Below are 17,352 nucleotides of genomic sequence, written 5' to 3' on the forward strand. Positions count from 1 at the left end.
TAAAAATGAAAAGGGGGAGAGCAAGAGAGCAGAAATCTTTATGTTGGTATAGTTCAATCTGGGGTAAGGATTTATTTTAGAGCATAATATTTTACTTGTGTCAAATACATATTTCTGGAAGAAGTTGATTTTTGTGTGTGTGCATGTAATGTATCTGAAGTCTGTATCCCATTTCCCTTTCCTGCCACTGGGCAAATGAAAAAAGCTGGGGAAAGCATCTTGACACAGTGGTTTCACTCTGATGTTGTGTTGCAGGTATGGCCTCGCATGTGCAAGTTTTCTCTCCTCATACCCTTCAGTCAAGTGCCTTCTGTAGTGTGAAGAAACTGAAAGTGGAGCCGAGTTCGAACTGGGATATGACTGGGTACGGCACACACAGCAAAGTCTACAACCAGGGCAAGAACGTGCAGTCCTCCCAAGCAGCCGCCGCAGCAGCCGTCAACGCCTCCCTGCAGATCCCCAACCCCAGCATCCCTTACGAGCAGACCATCATCTTCCCAGCAAGCACGGGGCACATCGTGGTTACATCTGCCAACAGCACCTCCAGCGTGGTCGCGGTGTCTGGGCAGACGCTGGGCGGGCCGCACAACCTGATGCGTCGCAGCACTGTGAGCCTTCTGGACACCTACCAAAAATGTGGACTTAAGCGCAAGAGCGAGGAGATTGAGAACACAAGCAGCGTGCAGATTATCGAGGAGCATCCGCCAATGATTCAGAACAATGCCAGTGGGGCCACTGTAGCCACCGCCACCACCTCCACGGCCACTTCCAAAAACAGTGGCTCCAACAGTGAAGGGGATTACCAGCTGGTGCAACATGAGGTGCTCTGTTCCATGACCAACACGTACGAAGTGTTAGAGTTTCTTGGCCGTGGAACCTTCGGACAAGTAGTCAAATGCTGGAAACGTGGCACTAATGAGATTGTGGCTATCAAGATCCTAAAAAACCATCCTTCTTATGCCCGGCAAGGCCAGATTGAAGTGAGCATCCTGGCTCGGCTGAGCACAGAAAGCGCAGATGACTACAACTTTGTCCGTGCTTATGAATGCTTCCAGCACAAGAATCACACATGCTTGGTATTTGAAATGTTGGAGCAGAACCTCTATGATTTCCTAAAACAAAATAAATTCAGTCCCTTGCCCCTTAAGTACATTCGACCAATTCTCCAGCAGGTAGCAACTGCCCTAATGAAGCTGAAAAGCCTGGGACTGATTCATGCTGATCTCAAACCAGAGAACATCATGCTGGTAGACCCATCCCGACAGCCATATAGGGTCAAGGTCATAGACTTTGGTTCAGCTAGCCATGTGTCTAAGGCTGTGTGTTCTACTTACCTTCAATCCAGATACTACAGGTAAGAGACTGGGCTCATGTAACACTACTAGGAGAAGTATTTTACCTATGGGAATTTTCTTGCATTCATTTAAATGAGTGAGATTCAGCCCTTAATTCTAAACAGAGATGGCTCTTAGAATAACTTGTTGACGGTAAGAAAAAATTATGTCCTAACCTCTTGGATTTTCCTTGCATTGAAAACCATTGTAAGTTTGTAGGTAGTCATGAAGTGTTGCAAAAATAGAGTTTGCCAGTTACAGTTTAGAAAATCTTTCACTTCTATCAGTTTGTTCTCTCTGGAACTGTTTTGAGGAGAGAGGATGTCCACATCTCCATTCCAGGTCAATGGATGTAGGTTCTTGGTTTCAGAGCTACTTTAACCTAAGCAGTCAATCAAACAAGCTCAAATGTGTCTTCTAGTCGGTACTCCTATATGAAACCAGGCACTTAACAAGTGTAAGGCTGGCCCACAGGAAAACTGTATGAATGCAGAAGATGGTTTGTCAAGGGTTAGTTTTCACACAGGTCTGAGTCAATGGGAGTCTTCTGGCTGGCTCTTAGCTCTCCTCCAGGCAAGTATTGTCAGTGATTTGGTGTTGGAGTGAGGACCTGTTGTTTGTTGATTCCCACTCAGTGCTTTGTTACGTGCTAGCATGGAGCTGTGACCTCAGCACAGGTGTGCCCTAAGTGAAATGTGTGAACCAGGTATAATCCTCTTCAGCCTGTTGAACAGTTTCATCAGAGCAGCCTCTTTTTATAGCCCCTGGCAGGGCATCCTCACCCTCTGTCTTCATCCAGGATACAAAGTCTCTCTTGCAGATGTTCTCAGACCCTCTCTTTGGTAGCAGTCAGCTTGATTCAACATCGTAGGGACCAAGAAAAGCAGTTCTACTGCTGCTTCAGGGGTGGGAGGAGTTTGCCTTTAGATAACAGCTGAATTTAGAAATGTTCAGACCACATTTTTGTTGTTGTACTTCTGTGAAAAAAGGGCAAAGACAGAAAATCCGATCCTTCTTCATGATGGATTTAATGAGAATCAGTCCTGGCAGCATCCACGGCTCATCAGATGGGTTACAAAAAAGCAGGGCAGTTGATCTGTTTGTAAATAGAGAAGAAATCTGTCTCATACATGGTGAGAACTGGAGTTGAAAAACCAACATGAATTGATAACAGACCCTTTTCCTACTTCATTAATTTCACGGTGGCAAAGCCTACCTGAACTCTGAGCTTGGAGAGGGTTAATTTTCACAGGAACAGGAACTTAGTGTAGCACTGCAGCAGCTGATCTTTATCTGCTTGTCCTTTGCTCTGAAGGAGGCCAGGAAAAAATCCCCAGCCCTAGTTTATACCTTAGAAGAGGCTTATTAAATAAGATATTTTACCTGATGACAGTCCCATCCTCCAGGAGAGACATGTTTCTGTGGTAAATATGCAAAAGCTTTTAGAGTTGCAATTACCTGACAGACTAGGATAAAAAAAAAGAAAGATAATACAGGCATTTTGTTGTTGAGTTACCTGTGATTCTGTGTTAGCAGCCTATGTCCCTAGCTGAAAGACAGAAGGGGCAGCCAAAATGAAGTATGTGACAGAAAGCAGAAATGAAAGAGAAAAATGGTTCATTCTCAGTGACAAACAAGGAATATTTTTGTGGCAGTCTCTGGGGAGGAAAAGACTTCATAAAATTTGCTTTTTATATTTTAAATGTTATTCCTGCCCAGTCTGAAGAGCTTGATAGATAGTAATTTCTGTCTAATTCCTCCCTTGTTTTCCATGCCTGAATTAGTGGGAGGAGGGGAAAAGGGGCAGCAGCTCACCAGGAAAAAAAAAAAAAAAAGAAAAATCTCATTGGGTTCAATTACATCAGCAGGGGGCTGCTGATTAAGCTAAATTCAAGTCATGAGGAAAAATTATGTTCTTCTTCATTTTCTGATGGGGAAAATACAGCACAGAGTAAAGACCCCTTCCACTCTAAAATGAAAGAACTTTCATGCTAGGGGAAACCCTGGGCTTTATAAAGATTTCATGTGTCTTCCATTTAATTTACACTTGTTCTGCTTGCTAGAGTATAAAAGACAAGGGGATGCCTTCAAGAAATGGCACATTTAAGTTGGGTGTGAAGGAAAAGCTTCCTCAGATCAGTGAAACATCTCAGACTCTAAGCAGTCATGCTCAAGGAGTGACAGAAGCCCTGTGCCCCATGCATTTAAGGAAAGATGAAGCAGAGCACAGGGGACTATAAAGTACAGGCTGGATCTCAGCTGGAGGTTTTTCATCATGGACTTTCACAAGCAAATTCCTAAGCTGTCTCCATATTTTATTAACAGCTTGCTTTTTCTTTTTCCTATCATTGCTTTTGAGAATGTGATGGCCAAATCCTTTGAAGGATTGAAAGGTGTGTGGGATCCTGCTCCTTCTCAGAGCAATATAAGGCCTTACCTCTTCCTGTAAATGATAGCCCCATTTTCTTCTCCCGAACCTGGAAGACAAAATGTCTTTAAACAAACTCTGGGCTTTTTCTTGACCTGAATCTGCATAACCCAGCATAAACCAGAGAGCCCCATGGCTGGTGGCAGACTTTCCATGGATGATTTGCCGTTGCTGCTGTGTAATATGCTCTGAAGATGAACAGGATCCCTCAGCCCATTTTCTTGTGGGAAGAATGGTGGGCAGATTGCTGTTGTGCTGCTGGCACTGCTCAGGGACCCTCAGGGGCTGGGTGCCCCAAACCCAGAGCTGTTTCTGTCCCACCAGGGATGTTTCTAAGCAAATGGAAGGATGGTAATGGTATTGAGGTGACAGAGCAGGATGAAAAACATCAAAAATGGGATTAAAATGTCTTTAGTCCAGAATAATTTAGCTCCCAACTCTCTTAAGAGGATACAGCCTCCTCCAAGCTAGATCTGCTGCCACAGGCACTACTCAGGAGATCTCTCTCCATTGCTCCTGCAGGCAGGGAGTCTGTGGGAGGCAGAACATGACAGCCTGAGGGGGGCTCTGCAGGAACTGCCCCACTGCCAAGAATCCCTCTCTGGGAGGGCAGTGCTGCTGTGCCTCCAGTGCCTGCTGCAGGCCTCCAGAGAAGGGAAGGAGCCCCAGGAGGGTCACACCATGGGCCCTGCCTGATGTGACAAAGAACATCACAGCCACAACCTGTGGTCAGAGCTGTTATCTGAAAGGGGGAGTGCTGTGAAGAGGATCATCCCCCTTCTGCACACCCATCTGCAGCCAGGGGTGCAAAACTTGCTGTGGTACAAAGTGGCATCCTTAGTCTGTAGGGCGATAGAACATAAGTAAATAAAGGTAGTATAGAGAGTAATCTTACCCCCTAAAGAGTTGCAGCTGAGCCAATTGTTAAGGATTAGGAGCAGGCCTAATGTTAACAGGCCACACCTGTAGCCAATAAGAAGAATGTTATAAAAGAGTGGATTGGGTGGTTGAGGGGAACTGCAGTCAGTTGGCTGCTGTGAGGACAAGGAGGAGTCAGTGCCTGGAGGAGCTGCCTACAAGGAACGTCAGGGAGGTACAAAACTCTAGCAGTATGGAACCCTTGCAATGTAATGACATTAGAACTCTTGCACCATAATGACAACATCAGTCAGTGTGTGTAGGATCTTACTGGTGGCCATCCAAACGTCCCTTACTTAGGAGAGGAGTCCCAGCCTGTTCCCCTGATCACCATAGTCTTTAATCTTGTCTCTTATGATCAGCTGCATCAACCTGGGCCAGATCACTGACCCTTCAGAGAGGTTTGTGGTGATGCAGCCATGGTCTGGAGGTGCCTGAAGGGGAAGATGAACAACTGAAGCTGATGATGGAGGGCTGCTCTGCCAGCTCAGAGTTCAGGAGTGGGGCTCTGCACTTGGCAGTTCCAGCCAGACATGCTTAAGCTAGAAATGAAGCCCTGTTCACAGAGTAATGGATCAAAAAGCTGTGATGGCCTCTGCATCACAGGGTATCTTCCTGGGATTTTATTTTGGTTCTTTTACTTTTCATGCTGCAGTTGGAAGGGTAGATCATTGAGTTAACTGCTGTGATCTCCCTTTTGCAGAGGGTCAGAGGAATGAATGCCCAGAGAGATCCCTTCTTGGTTGATCAGCTATGTATGGCCAGCTTCTTGGGAACACCCATATCCTAAGAAATGCAGGGCTCAGGCTGCAACAGGTGGCTCTTTGTCAGGGCCCCCATTCATGCACCCAGGTGGAAGAGGGGGTACAGCCCTCTGGGAGGCTGGGGTGCTGGAGGCAGAGGTGAAGTCATCCCTTGTTGGAACAAGAGCACTTCTCTATTGTGGGCTGGCAGTGTGGGGGTGCTTGGAGCGCTTGGGCTGCTCATGGGAGCACTCACAGCTTTGTTACCTTCCCCTCTTGGCTTTTCTTTGCTGTTCAGCTGAAACAGCTGCTGTGTTGGCACCTCGGGGATGACAGTGTTTTGCTAGGTAATGGTGTAATCACCTTATGAGAGTTTCAGAATTTGCAAAATATTGCAGGTATAAAATATTGGCTGTCACCCCTTCACTATTAGCGAATAAATTCACGTTTGGTGCCTTGTTTTCAAAAGGCTTTTGGTATGTGGCTTGTCTGGCTTGGGTTGAGGTGTCTGCTTTGTAGGTAAGTGGCCTTTGATGAAATGTTTGGATAACAGAGAATGAGGCTGAGTACCAGTTTGAAGAGGTGTTTATCAGTCTGGTTTCAGACTCTGCAAGGAAACATGCATGCATAAGGGCTACGTGCATGTTGTCAGCCGCCCATACAGAGTGAGCAGGTGTGGCTTTTAACTGGCCCTGCATGCTTAGCTGGGTGAGAGCAGGTCCTGAGGGATGCAGAGGGTTAAACTGGGTCCCTCTTGCCACACATGGACATTGTGCCGTGACAGGTATTGGTCTTTCAGCCGTGCTGACAGGAAGCCAAAGCAAGGTAGATTTCTGAGCCAAGTCACAACCTGTTCCCCATTGTGTGACTCACAAATGTGTCATTCTGGTCAAAACTGCCCTTTAAATGAGGCAGTTGTAATGACACAGGGATGGGCTATGCTTTTTTGTTTGCTCACTGAATTGGCATCTGCTGTGTCCTTGTACAACACTTATATTTCAATGCACTTGTATTTCAAAATCTTCTGCCATTCTGGAGTTGCAAAAATATCTGTCTCAGATTTGACTGTGTTTGCAGCTGTGGGAGCCACATTGTACTGCTTCTGTTTCACTCCTACCTGCAACATTCACTGCTTTACTGACTCTGCCTCTCCAAGGTAAAGAGCAGGATGGTTTGAGGAGGAAAATTTCTTGTGGGGTCTGGAGTGAAACCACAAAGTTCATTGCTGAAGTCTGAGCTTGGTTTCACTTGGTGACAATCACACCTGTAGGACTGCAAGCTTGCAAAGCTGGCAATGCATTGCAGAAGACTTTGTGGAGGAAAGCAGACTTCTAACTACACTATTTTAAGCAGTTGTTAATTTCTTTCCGAAGGACCCTTGGAATTTGAAGTTGTTTATTTCAGAATCAAAATTCAACAGGATTTTTTTGTTTTCAAAACCAACATCAGGATTAATTGAATCTCAGCTGTATTGTACACAGACTACCAAGTCTTGGAAAGGAAGAGACATTTGGCTGAAAGCTTTTGGCTTTGACCCACCTTTGGGATGGTCAGGCCAAGTTGGTTTTTGGTTTTACAGAACTCAAGCGAAGATGGTTCTTTGCTAAGCTCCTTTGTGTGTAAGTCACCTTGGAGAAGGGATGGTAAACCAACATTGTGCTCATGGTGCATCCAGTTGGAGACTTCCATGTCTGTACCCCTACCTGGGGTCTAATTTAAAACAGAAAAACCTGTATTTCAGCCTAAACAGTCTCCTCAGACTAGACCCTCCCTGGTGTTTTCTCTGCTGAAACCTTCTTACTATTTCCCTGAGTATTTTTTATTTTGCTCTGAGCAGACAGGCCAGCTCCTCCTTTATCTTATCAAAGCTGGTGATGTGCCCCTTTCCCTGGGCTGCCACAGCACCTTCCTGCCCAGCTCCAGCTGCTCTGAGAGGAGCCCTGTGTCCCTGTGTGGAGTCAGAAAGGCTGTCTGTCACAGGAGGGCTCTGTTTATTTATTAACCAAGGGAATAAAATATGCCCAGTTACGTGCCTCTGGGCCCAGGAAGATTTGTACCAAAGGTCTGTTTGCAAGGAGCATGACAGGGAGCCTTTCCCCAGCAAAGAGAAGGCTCTGGTAGACCAAGGAAGGCAGAAGTCTCATGCTGTGTCCTTTTACCTCATCTGTGTCTGAGAGGTGGAAAATCAAATATCACAACCAAGTGCTCAGCCAATAATTTTCAGTCCCCTCTCCTCTCTCTGGAAACAGCTCCTGTATGGCAAAGATGGGGCACTGACAGTAATTACTCCTGCACATCTCAGTTTTGTCCTGGTGGCTGGAAAGGAAGGAATCAAGTGTCCACAGGCAGGGATCAAGTCATGAAGGGTGTTTTGGATCAGAGATGAGTATGTGAGCACAGCCAGAGGCAGGCACCAGGGTTGGAAGCACTGCTCTTCCATCAGCTGGCGCTACCCCTTGGGTAGCAAACAAAACTTGGGGAGAAAAAGGTAAATGTAATTTTCCCAAGGCTGCTGCATGTTTTAAACTCATCAGTGATGCCCCCAAAGGGAAAGGGAGTCCTCTGGATGTAAGCAGCCCCATTCACCCTCAGAGGCACTGCCCACAGCCCAGGCAGTGGAGGCAGGCAAGGAGCAGAGCCATGGTGATGTGGCTGCTGAGCAGGGCTCTGTGGTCAGCCACCAGCTCTGACACAGGTCCTGCCCAAACTAGGGTAACTCACCTCATCTTCTCCACATCCCATCCAGAGGGATGTGACTTTAGAGCTGTGCTCCTCTTTCCCTCCATCCCTACTCCACAACTGACCCCTTCAGGCAAACCTTCCCTCTGAGCTGTTTGTACCACCCAGTGCCACACAGTCCCATGCCTAGGGCTGACCTCCCCAAAAGCAATATCTTACAGTTTGGAAACAAATAACACATCAAATGGGGTAAGAAGGAGTTCCCCATGTGCTTTCTTCCAGGGCCTGCAGAGAGGAGGCAGTGTGCAAATGCACTTCTTACCACCACCTGAAGTCAGCTGGGAACTCTTAACCTGAACATCGCAAACCTTCTTTTAAACCCAGCAGAGAATCCTAAACTACTCTCTACCTTCTTTACTCTTGCTCTGAGTAGTTTCAGTAACATTGTGAGGATCAGGGAGTGGCTTGGAAGTCACACTACCCCCACTTGTAGGATGGCTACAGGTGTTGGGTTTATGGGGTTTTGGTGTTTTTTTTGTTCCCTTTCTTCTTCTCCTACTGTTTGTCTCTCATCACCACCAAAACAAGCCTGTCACAGGATTTCCTGCTGTCTATTTTTCTTCTCTTAAGCTTTATAAACACAGTAAGTCCTGTTAAGGCAGGAGCCTGGTGAAATGATGTGAAAAATCAAGGTCACTCTTGTATTTACTGTACCAGGGCAAGCCTGAAATAGGTACAAATAGCCAGCTTGTTTTATTTGAAAAGAACTATTTACCTACAAGAAATCAAACCCTTCCTTTTGCAGCTAGTGGCTGTAGCACTTCAGACACCATCTCTGTAGTACATAAAAGACACACAGTGTTTTGGTGAAGATACCTGTGCTCAGCTCAGGGTCTGGGATGTGACCAAGCTCAGTGTGGTGACAACAGGCTGCAGTGACAATGTGAGTGAAGGTACAACTCACAGGGCTGCAGAGAGCCAGCAGCAATCAGAGCTGCCTGTTTGCCTGTGTGTGAAAAGCATAAAGTTTGGTCTCTGCTTCTAGCTGCTTACTTCAGTGGTTTTGTGTTTGCCCTCCTTTCTCTCCTCCCACTCAAGTCACTTCCTCACCAAGTGCAAAGGAAGCAGAGCAGGGAGAGAGTGCTCTTGTTTGCAGCTCCAATGCCAAAACAGCAGCAGCAGCTGATAGGAGCAGTGGTGTGATGACCACAGATGTGACTCCAGCAATAGGTGACCAGTGAAGGAGAGTGCACTGCAGTCACACTTACACACCAGAAGCATTTTCTATGTCTTCCTACATCTATTTCAATGTGTATTTGGGTCAGGGCAGTAGCTGGCCAAGGGCAGAGGTGGCTGCTGAGAAGCAGGATGAGTTGAGGGGCTGTTGGGATGAGTGCTCCAAGTGTGAAAATAAAAGAATTATGAGCAGTGAGATTCCTCATCCTCTCCTGAGTATGAAAAAGCATTAGCAACACAGTTTGCACAGGATTTCAGGGATACTTTGCTCAAGTACCATATATTTAAATCCTATCAGGTTTTTACCTCCCCCTGTACATTTGCTCAGTGCAGGCAAGAGATGTAAATGTAACATGGAGGAAGCTTAGTGTGGATGCCTGTGCATTCATTAGGTTCACAAGTTTTAGGCCCCAGCACAGCAGTACTGGAGAGCTGAACTACACTGAAGAGCATTTTCTGGTTAGAAAGTATTTCTGCTCTGCTGCTTATTAGCAATGAGGTTAGAAAAGTGACTGGTGTTGGTTTATAAACGAATGAGTCGTTACCAGAAGAGAAAAATTACCTGAAGATGCAACAAATAATATGGGGCTATACATTCCCCAGCTTCAGACCCCTGAATGACATGACTCCACTCCCCAGTTTCTGTCCTCTCAAACCATTTGCTGCACTGATGCCTCAAATTAGCCTAAGTTCATGTAAAGGCACCTTATTCTCAGGTGGGAGCTCAGTAGCTACCTCCTTCTCCAGGTCATGCTGGGTAAAAGGAGTAACTCTCAAGCAGCTGAGAGTGGTTATCTTGCTTGAAAAACACTAATCTTGTGGCCTGACTTAAGCTGAGTTATAGCCACAGCTGTTACTTGTTTAAGAGGGATGCTCAAGGAAATGTCCTTTGCCTTTCAGGCCAGATCATGCAGGAGTTGTTCTGTGGTGCTTTAAAGGATAAAAGAAATGCAGAAGAGAGGCATCCATACAAATATATATATCATCTCTCAGCCACAGTGAGAGATTCACAGCTCTAAGAGGAAGAAGTAAAAAGGGAGAGGCTCTAGGAGCTGAGCAAGGGGAAGGGCAGAGGAGGAATCCCCTTACAGACCATGGTTACCTGGAAGTTGCTGTTCCCCATATAAGGAAAGGTGTGGGAGGAAAGAAGATGAAGTTCCACATTTCTTGCTATTTGGAGACTTCAAGGCCAGAGATGGCAAATTTCCATCAGGACAGCATCCTCTTCTGTGATGGGCTGGAAAGTAATCTGTGAGTTCTTGAGCAGCAGCTTGACCTTCCACTACCAAATCTAGTGTTTGTCTGCAAAGGCTTCTGCTCAGGGAGAGAGGCAGGGTAGATGTGGTGGAATTGATCTGAATCTAACTGAAGTGACTCTGAATTGAAAATTCTGTAGTTCAAAGAGTTGAGTTAGCTCCTTGCCATTATTTTGGTTTTTTGTCAACCCTGCCATTTGTAGCTGATTTGAAGCAGAAGTTCTCAAAAGCAGTGTAATACCCCAGGCCTGCGAAAACATGAAAAGTGCTGAAAGTTTTATACTGTTATCTCTGAATTTCTACCTGTGTGAGAGGCTTGGGGCAGTTTTCAGATAACTCTAGTGACTTACACAGCTTAAGGTCACCAGCTGAAGCCTTGAGAGGATAAGAAGAATCGTGTGTTCTAGCAGCTGATGCTTGTGCTCACATAGTGGCAGACAGGGAGAAGTTAGCAGTGTTTCAGCTGACATCAGGAGGGGTTGCCCTGCACTGAGTTGTAACTGCACACAGGATGGTTGGATGGCTTGTGGTAATGATGCTGAGCAACACTATGTTTTCTACCTGTACCCTCCAGTCTAGATGTGTCTGTGTCATTTACCTTGTGCTGTTCTCCTGGAGTGCTATGCTTGCTGAAGCAGGGCTGTGTTTACAGCACCTCGTGCACAAAGAGTTTTGTGGCTCAGGCCCTTGAACAAAAGGGTGGTAGGATATAACAGCGCATATGACAATGAGGGGTAGCACACGTGTTAATGTGACAGCTGGTGTACACAAGGAAAGCTGATGGCCTTTTTTGGATTCACTAGGGTAAGAATTTGTATTTCCAATAGTTGCTTCCAGGGCTTCCATGCAGAGCTTTTTACTCAAAGTCTGGGAGGTGGGGTGGCAGGGGGAAGGAGCATCTGATGAGTTAAGAAAAGTTTCAGTATATTTAGTTTTGAGAGTGTTTTACTTGCCAGTGAGAGACTGCAAACAGAGAATAGTCATCCAAGAGGAAAATGGAGTATTTCTTTGATGCTCACAAAAGTATTAAGAGGGGCAGATGAAATCTAAACTGTAAACAGGTTCAGCTGAGGCTGGATGAATTTGCTGGTTACTGTGCTAAAAAGTTAATGATAAAATATTGCCAGTTGATTTTAGTAGGTAAAAGGAAGTAATTGTGACAGCCTGTATCAGAAATAAAGCTTATCTAATGATCTCATGCCCATAGCTGTCAAAAACACAACTCATGTCATTGTTAGTCTGTTAAATTAGTGGACTGGATTCTGAAGGGCTGCATGAGCACAAGCAAGAGCAGGAGGCAGTCATATTGCTTTTCTGGAGGCTCATTTGATAACCTATCTCCTCTTGGCAGGTGCATGAAGGAGCAGGGAAGAGAATGGCACTATGGGCTGGATTTCACTTAGCAATGCCAATGTGGGTGCAGGGATGTGGTGGCTTCAAATGTATTCCTTTGTAAGGAGGTCAAAGTACAGCTTGATGTGTAAGATATATAATGAGGGACAGAAAGAAAGGCATGTTAACTGTGTTGGAAGATAAGATTCTGTCTTTGAATGGATTCTTGTTATTTTTGCTGATGTTACTTTGAGCAAAAAAAATTATGTTGAAATTATTCTTTCTTCTCCATTGTTTGGCTCTTGTTCTCAGCTTTGTTATGGCCACAAAGAGAGGATAAAAATGGATTGGCACAAAGTTGAGTTTCCTGTATCATTTAGAGTTATGTTTTCAGCCCTTAGCACTTTGGTAGGGTCTGTTCTTCATTTTGAAAATAGCAATAAAAGAGCAGAGAACATAAGAAAACACAATTCTATTTTTTTTTTTTTCTAATGAAATTGTCAGTGCTAACCTGAACTCTGCCTCTGATCTGTATGAAGTCCCTGAACTGTACCATTGGAAGAAAGCAGATCCAAAAGGAGAGATAAAATATCCATGTGCCTGGCTACTTTGGGAGGTAGTAAAAAGCTCCCGACATCTTGCTTGTTTTTAATATATATGTTTATGTCTACATAAATCCTTTGGGAATGAACTTTAAACATTTACATTGGATTTAGAGAATTACCTTCCAGCATCAGTACCTATGATCCAGCAAGAGTAACTAAGATTAAGTTTATGTGAATGGCCCTCTTGGCTTTCAGAGGTGTGGGTAATGTTAAAGATGTGTTGTATTGCTGCTCAGATGGGAAATGGTGGTGATGAACATGAAGTGGTGCTGTTTGTGTGTGCATGGGGAGATGGCTCATGTCTTGGGAAAAGGACCCATCTGCAATGTGTGGCAGCTAAGCATCAAGACACAGCTGACAGCCCCCACCCTGGGCCACTTTGGTGGGGAGCTGCTGTTGAGTGGCCCTTGAACAAACCCAAGCCTCCAGCCCCTCATCAGAGAAGGGAGGAATTGTCAGCTGCTTTTCCAGCAGCTCTAGGAGTGCAGCAGTGCCTGCCCCATCTAAGTTGTCAGGATCTTTTCCTAGCACCCTGATGCCCATCTCAGGCTCTGAAGGGCAGGCAAAGTAGAAGTCAGAGAAGGAAAATGCAGCAGCAAACCCAGGATATGAGAGGTTGGTTCAGGTGAAAACAGAGGATGGCAAGGGTCAGAGTTGCTCTAGGCAGTCAAACAGATCACTCCTTGCAGCCCTACCCTGTGGTTTGGTCTTACATGGGATTTGAAGAGGTTCATTTCCAGTTTAAGGTGTGTGCTTTTGAGCAGCTGTTGAGTTCTAGCTCCTAGACGCACTCACAACTTTTATCTTAGCCTGGGGCTATAGGATCTGATTACTGCCCACAAAATGACATTTGAAGTTGTGTAAGAATCCTGTGTGCAGGATATAACTCTAGTCACTGCTTTTGGAAGAGGGCTGTCACAGCAGCACAGCGACAGCACAGAAAGAGACCAGTGCTTGGTTTTCAGGAGAAAATGTCCCTGACTTGCTGTATCCCACAGATCAAATTGCATGGCAAGTGGGGATGGCTGCAAACTTTGACTGAGCTTTTTAGAGCCACAGGTATGCTCAAGTATCTTGTGAAATGGCTGCTTCCATGATATTTCCTCTGCACTTTTGCCTTTTGAGAGATCCACATGGTTGGGTTTTTCCTTCCCCACCAGGAACAGTGCATTTCCCTGACCCTGTGTTGCCTTGCCTGGTGTTTTGGAGCTGTGCCACGCTGTAGTATTTGCTGCTGTTGTCAGTAGCCCAGCCAGGCGCTGGGGTGCATTTCTGCAGAAGGCTTTGAAAGGTCTGCCCTGCTCTGACTGTGCATGCCCACATGCCTTGCAGTGAGCCAGGGTTCCTGCATGCCCACGTGGTGGCCAGAGAGCTGGCAAGGAGCTGGCATTGGCAGCAGCCCCGTGGCAGCCAGAGGGGACCGGGAACCCTGGCAGCAAAGGCAGGAGGCTGCTGTGGCTGCAGCCTGAGCTTGCTTTGCTTGAAGCTGGCACAAGATTTTCCAGCAAGGCCTTGGCTGACCAGGAGCTTAAAGGCTTTCTTATCTGTGGAGAGTGCCACAGGCTGGTGGCAGCCCGTAATTAATAAAGATACTAACCCTCCTTACGCAAGCAGGGGATGTCTGACAGCGTTACTAGGTAGTTGCTCAACAACAAGGCGTGTTACAACTAACCAGCTGGGACCAATTATGAAAGCCTCACTAATGCTAGCAAGCACTTGCCTGTTGGCATTGTTGGGCTGAAGTTGGGGAGATGAATGACTGCTGTGCAGCACACAGGCAGGCTCATGGTCAGGCTTGCAGCTGAAGCACAAGCAGCACATCGAGCACGGAGTGTCTCTGCTCCGGGATGTGTTTGCTGGGCATGGATGAGCCTCAGTGCCCAGCACTGTCTGTAGCCTGTGCTCCCAGATGCAGGATGGGGAGGCACCCCCAGAGCTGCAGCAGCATCTCCCTCCCCATCTGCAGCCTCTCCCACCCCTTTGCTGCTGCAGCAGCTCTGACATGTGCCCAGTGCCTCCTCAGCTGCTTGCTACGGGTAGGAAAAGGGGAGGGAGGCAGGGAAGCGGGGGCTCCTACTTAAGGCTGCCTCATGAATTTTTAGTCACTACATGAAGATTTCAAGAGTGTGCAAATAAAACATAAAATGAAGCAAAAGACTAAGTGGCACAGCACAAAAGGAGGAAAAAAAAACCCCAAAACATTGAATCATTGTGCAAAAGGTGCGGCCATTAGAGAATAATAATAGTTTTTGTGTGCAGTGCAGCTGGGGCCACAGTTGCAGAAGGAAGATCCTCAGTGACCTGTATGATGGCTCTGTTTGTTTAATGTGCTAAAACAAAGCACTGAAAAGCAGGCAGGGTCTTTGCAGATAGTCATAGGGCTTCTCTCTCGGTTCCTGTGTCTGTGCCCTCTTTCTCTGTGTGCGTGTCTTCATGCTCCAAATGCAACTAATCACAGCTCCATGCTCGAGGATGCCTTCCGTTGTGCATCCCTTGTCACTGTGCCCAGGCACTCCCTGGTTGTTGACTTGCTATTTTTGTGATTTAGAAACTACAACAAATAATGAAAAGTCAAATTTTATTGTCTGTTTTTGTAATTCTCTGTCCTTCAGAACGAGCTCAGCGTAATGACATTATTCCCACCCCTCCATCCTGACCTCAGTCTTTTTCTATCCATTTAGCAAATGCTGCAGTTTGCTCTGTTTTTAATGGGTGGGAATCAATGTGGCTTTTTAAAATTGGATTCTCTCTGCCTGCACAAACAAAATCAATGGTGTTATTGAGCATGTGCAGGTCTGTGTGAACGGGAGCAAGCCAGCAGGGTTTGCCACCTCAGCGAGGCTGGGGCAAAGCCTCTAGTTCACACAGGGAGGATCACTCTTTATTTCTCTGTCATTTTGGTAAAGGCTGATGAGCAGCTTGGTGCTGTTTAGAAAGTAAAGCCTAGAGTGTACTTTTCACCAGGTTAATAAGAGTTTTGAAGTGGTCAGTGTGAGACTGTTAAAATGGGCTAAAACCAGACCAGTTTGAGTGCCTGTAGGAGGTCTGAAGTATAATGAGGTTTAATCCAAAGCGTGCTTTATTTCAGTATGACTTTACAATTGGTTTTGCCCTAACTTTTGGAGCTCTCCAGCCTGATTGGACCTTTGCTCTCAGAAATGCGTTGCAGGTGAAATAGGGTTTTGCTTCCTTCAGGCTAAGTATTTATATATAAATAAACAGGATGGGAAATGTATGTTTCTATGTCTGTCTTTTGTGGCAGATTGAGTGTACTAATATTATGTGGGAAAGTTGACTGGCAGGATTGGTCATGGCCTTGGGAGATAGAGGGAAGGTATTCATGGAATGGATGGGATGGATGGTATTCTTTTTGGGTTTTTATATTTACTACTTCAGATGTGATCTTCAGATTTAACAGTATCAGGATTTCATTGCGTGGTGTGGAAGGAAGGGGTTCTTCAAGGATGTTCTCATGGACACTGAAGTGTCATCAGATCACGAGGCTGTGGTAAATGATTCATGGGATTGTAGGAACTGATAACGTGGAGAATATTTTCAATTAAAATTTAGCTATGGAGGGTGTATCATAATCCATGCTACCAGTGTTGTCCTGACTGTGCAGAGCACCCCAAAACAGTGTGTATATTTGTGTCCCAGGGAACAGAATGGTACTACTGACTCTGTGAGATGGAACAGAGCAGTCTGCCTGCTGCAGCCCGCTCCAGACACAGGGCTCCCCACACTGACACAGGTGGGGTTGAAACTAATGACTTTGGTTGTATGTGAAAGACTCCAGAACCTTTTATCAACCTGCAGGGCCATTCAGTCATCTCTCATAAACGCACATGCCAATGCTTGTTTTGAACGCGGCTTTGTTGGAGCACAGCGAGCTCAGTGTTTTGAGTGAGAGCAGAAATTTCTGGCTGTGTGACAGAATGGGTTTTCTAATGCTCCTGGCAGCTGAGGAGCTCTGGGTCCTGATCAGGAAGGGGTGGCAAGAAGGGACCTTCTCCTGCTGACTGCACCACCAAACATGTTTGTTTGGTGCTCTGTTTCCAAGATGAAATGAGAATTCATTTTAAAATGCTGGAGTAGTGATGAGATGAAAGGAAGATTTGTGTTTCTAATGTCTTCATATCTCCCCCAAAAGGGGGAAAACTTAAACTGGAGTTTGGTTCCTGACAGCAGCTTCTGCTGGGGTGACTGTCCTGGGACTTGTTCAGTGAAATCCTCTGACTTTGCTTTTCCTGACCCACTTCTAATTTCTTGATTGTTTTTTGTTTTCAATACTGTAAATCCCTGTCACTCCTTGATTTCATTTGTAAATGGGGAGGGGGTACATTTCTAAGAAAACAAGGAAATTAATCTCCTTTGACTGTCCTCTGTTGGAGTGAGGATTTCTTTATGGCCATCCTTTAATTGTGTGATTGTGAGTGGCCTGGACAAATGAGACAGTTTAAGTGTCCTGCTCTCAGTATAGCTCATCCATGCATACATTATGAAGTACACAGAGTAGCTATAAATGATGCACGACTCCTTTCTCAGTGCAGTGCATGTGTGTTTACTGCTGGACCCCCTTTTTCACTCTGCAAGTACAGTTCTATCCATGCAAGTAACTTGGTGATCATTAAATATTGTTTAAAAGAAGCTAAAAATGTACCTTTATTGGTTTATTTTCTTTCCACAGACAGCAAAGGTCCTACTTAATTATTTTCAAATGTTGACAGGAGTGGGGTTTTCTGCAGCTTTGCAAATCAGTGCAAGAAGCTTCCCTTGGCTGAAATGTGTTCAGCAAAGGGTCCAGTCATATAGCAATTTGTT

At 45.7% G+C, this 17,352-nt stretch overlaps 1 protein-coding gene across 2 annotated transcripts in view; it reads left to right on the plus strand.

Annotated features, from left to right (window-relative positions):
- The window catches only part of HIPK2 (homeodomain interacting protein kinase 2), a 126,911-nt gene that overhangs the window by 41,601 nt on the left and 67,958 nt on the right, over positions 1-17,352 (plus strand). For both annotated transcript variants that reach the window (XM_058022055.1, XM_058022056.1), the window contains exon 2: positions 256-1,354. In XM_058022055.1, the coding sequence (XP_057878038.1) occupies positions 256-1,354 (1,099 nt within the window). The remainder of the gene's footprint in view (positions 1-255; positions 1,355-17,352) is intronic.

This window comes from Melospiza georgiana, chromosome 4 (genome assembly GCF_028018845.1).
Source record: "Melospiza georgiana isolate bMelGeo1 chromosome 4, bMelGeo1.pri, whole genome shotgun sequence".
NCBI classification, from domain to species: domain Eukaryota; kingdom Metazoa; phylum Chordata; class Aves; order Passeriformes; family Passerellidae; genus Melospiza; species Melospiza georgiana.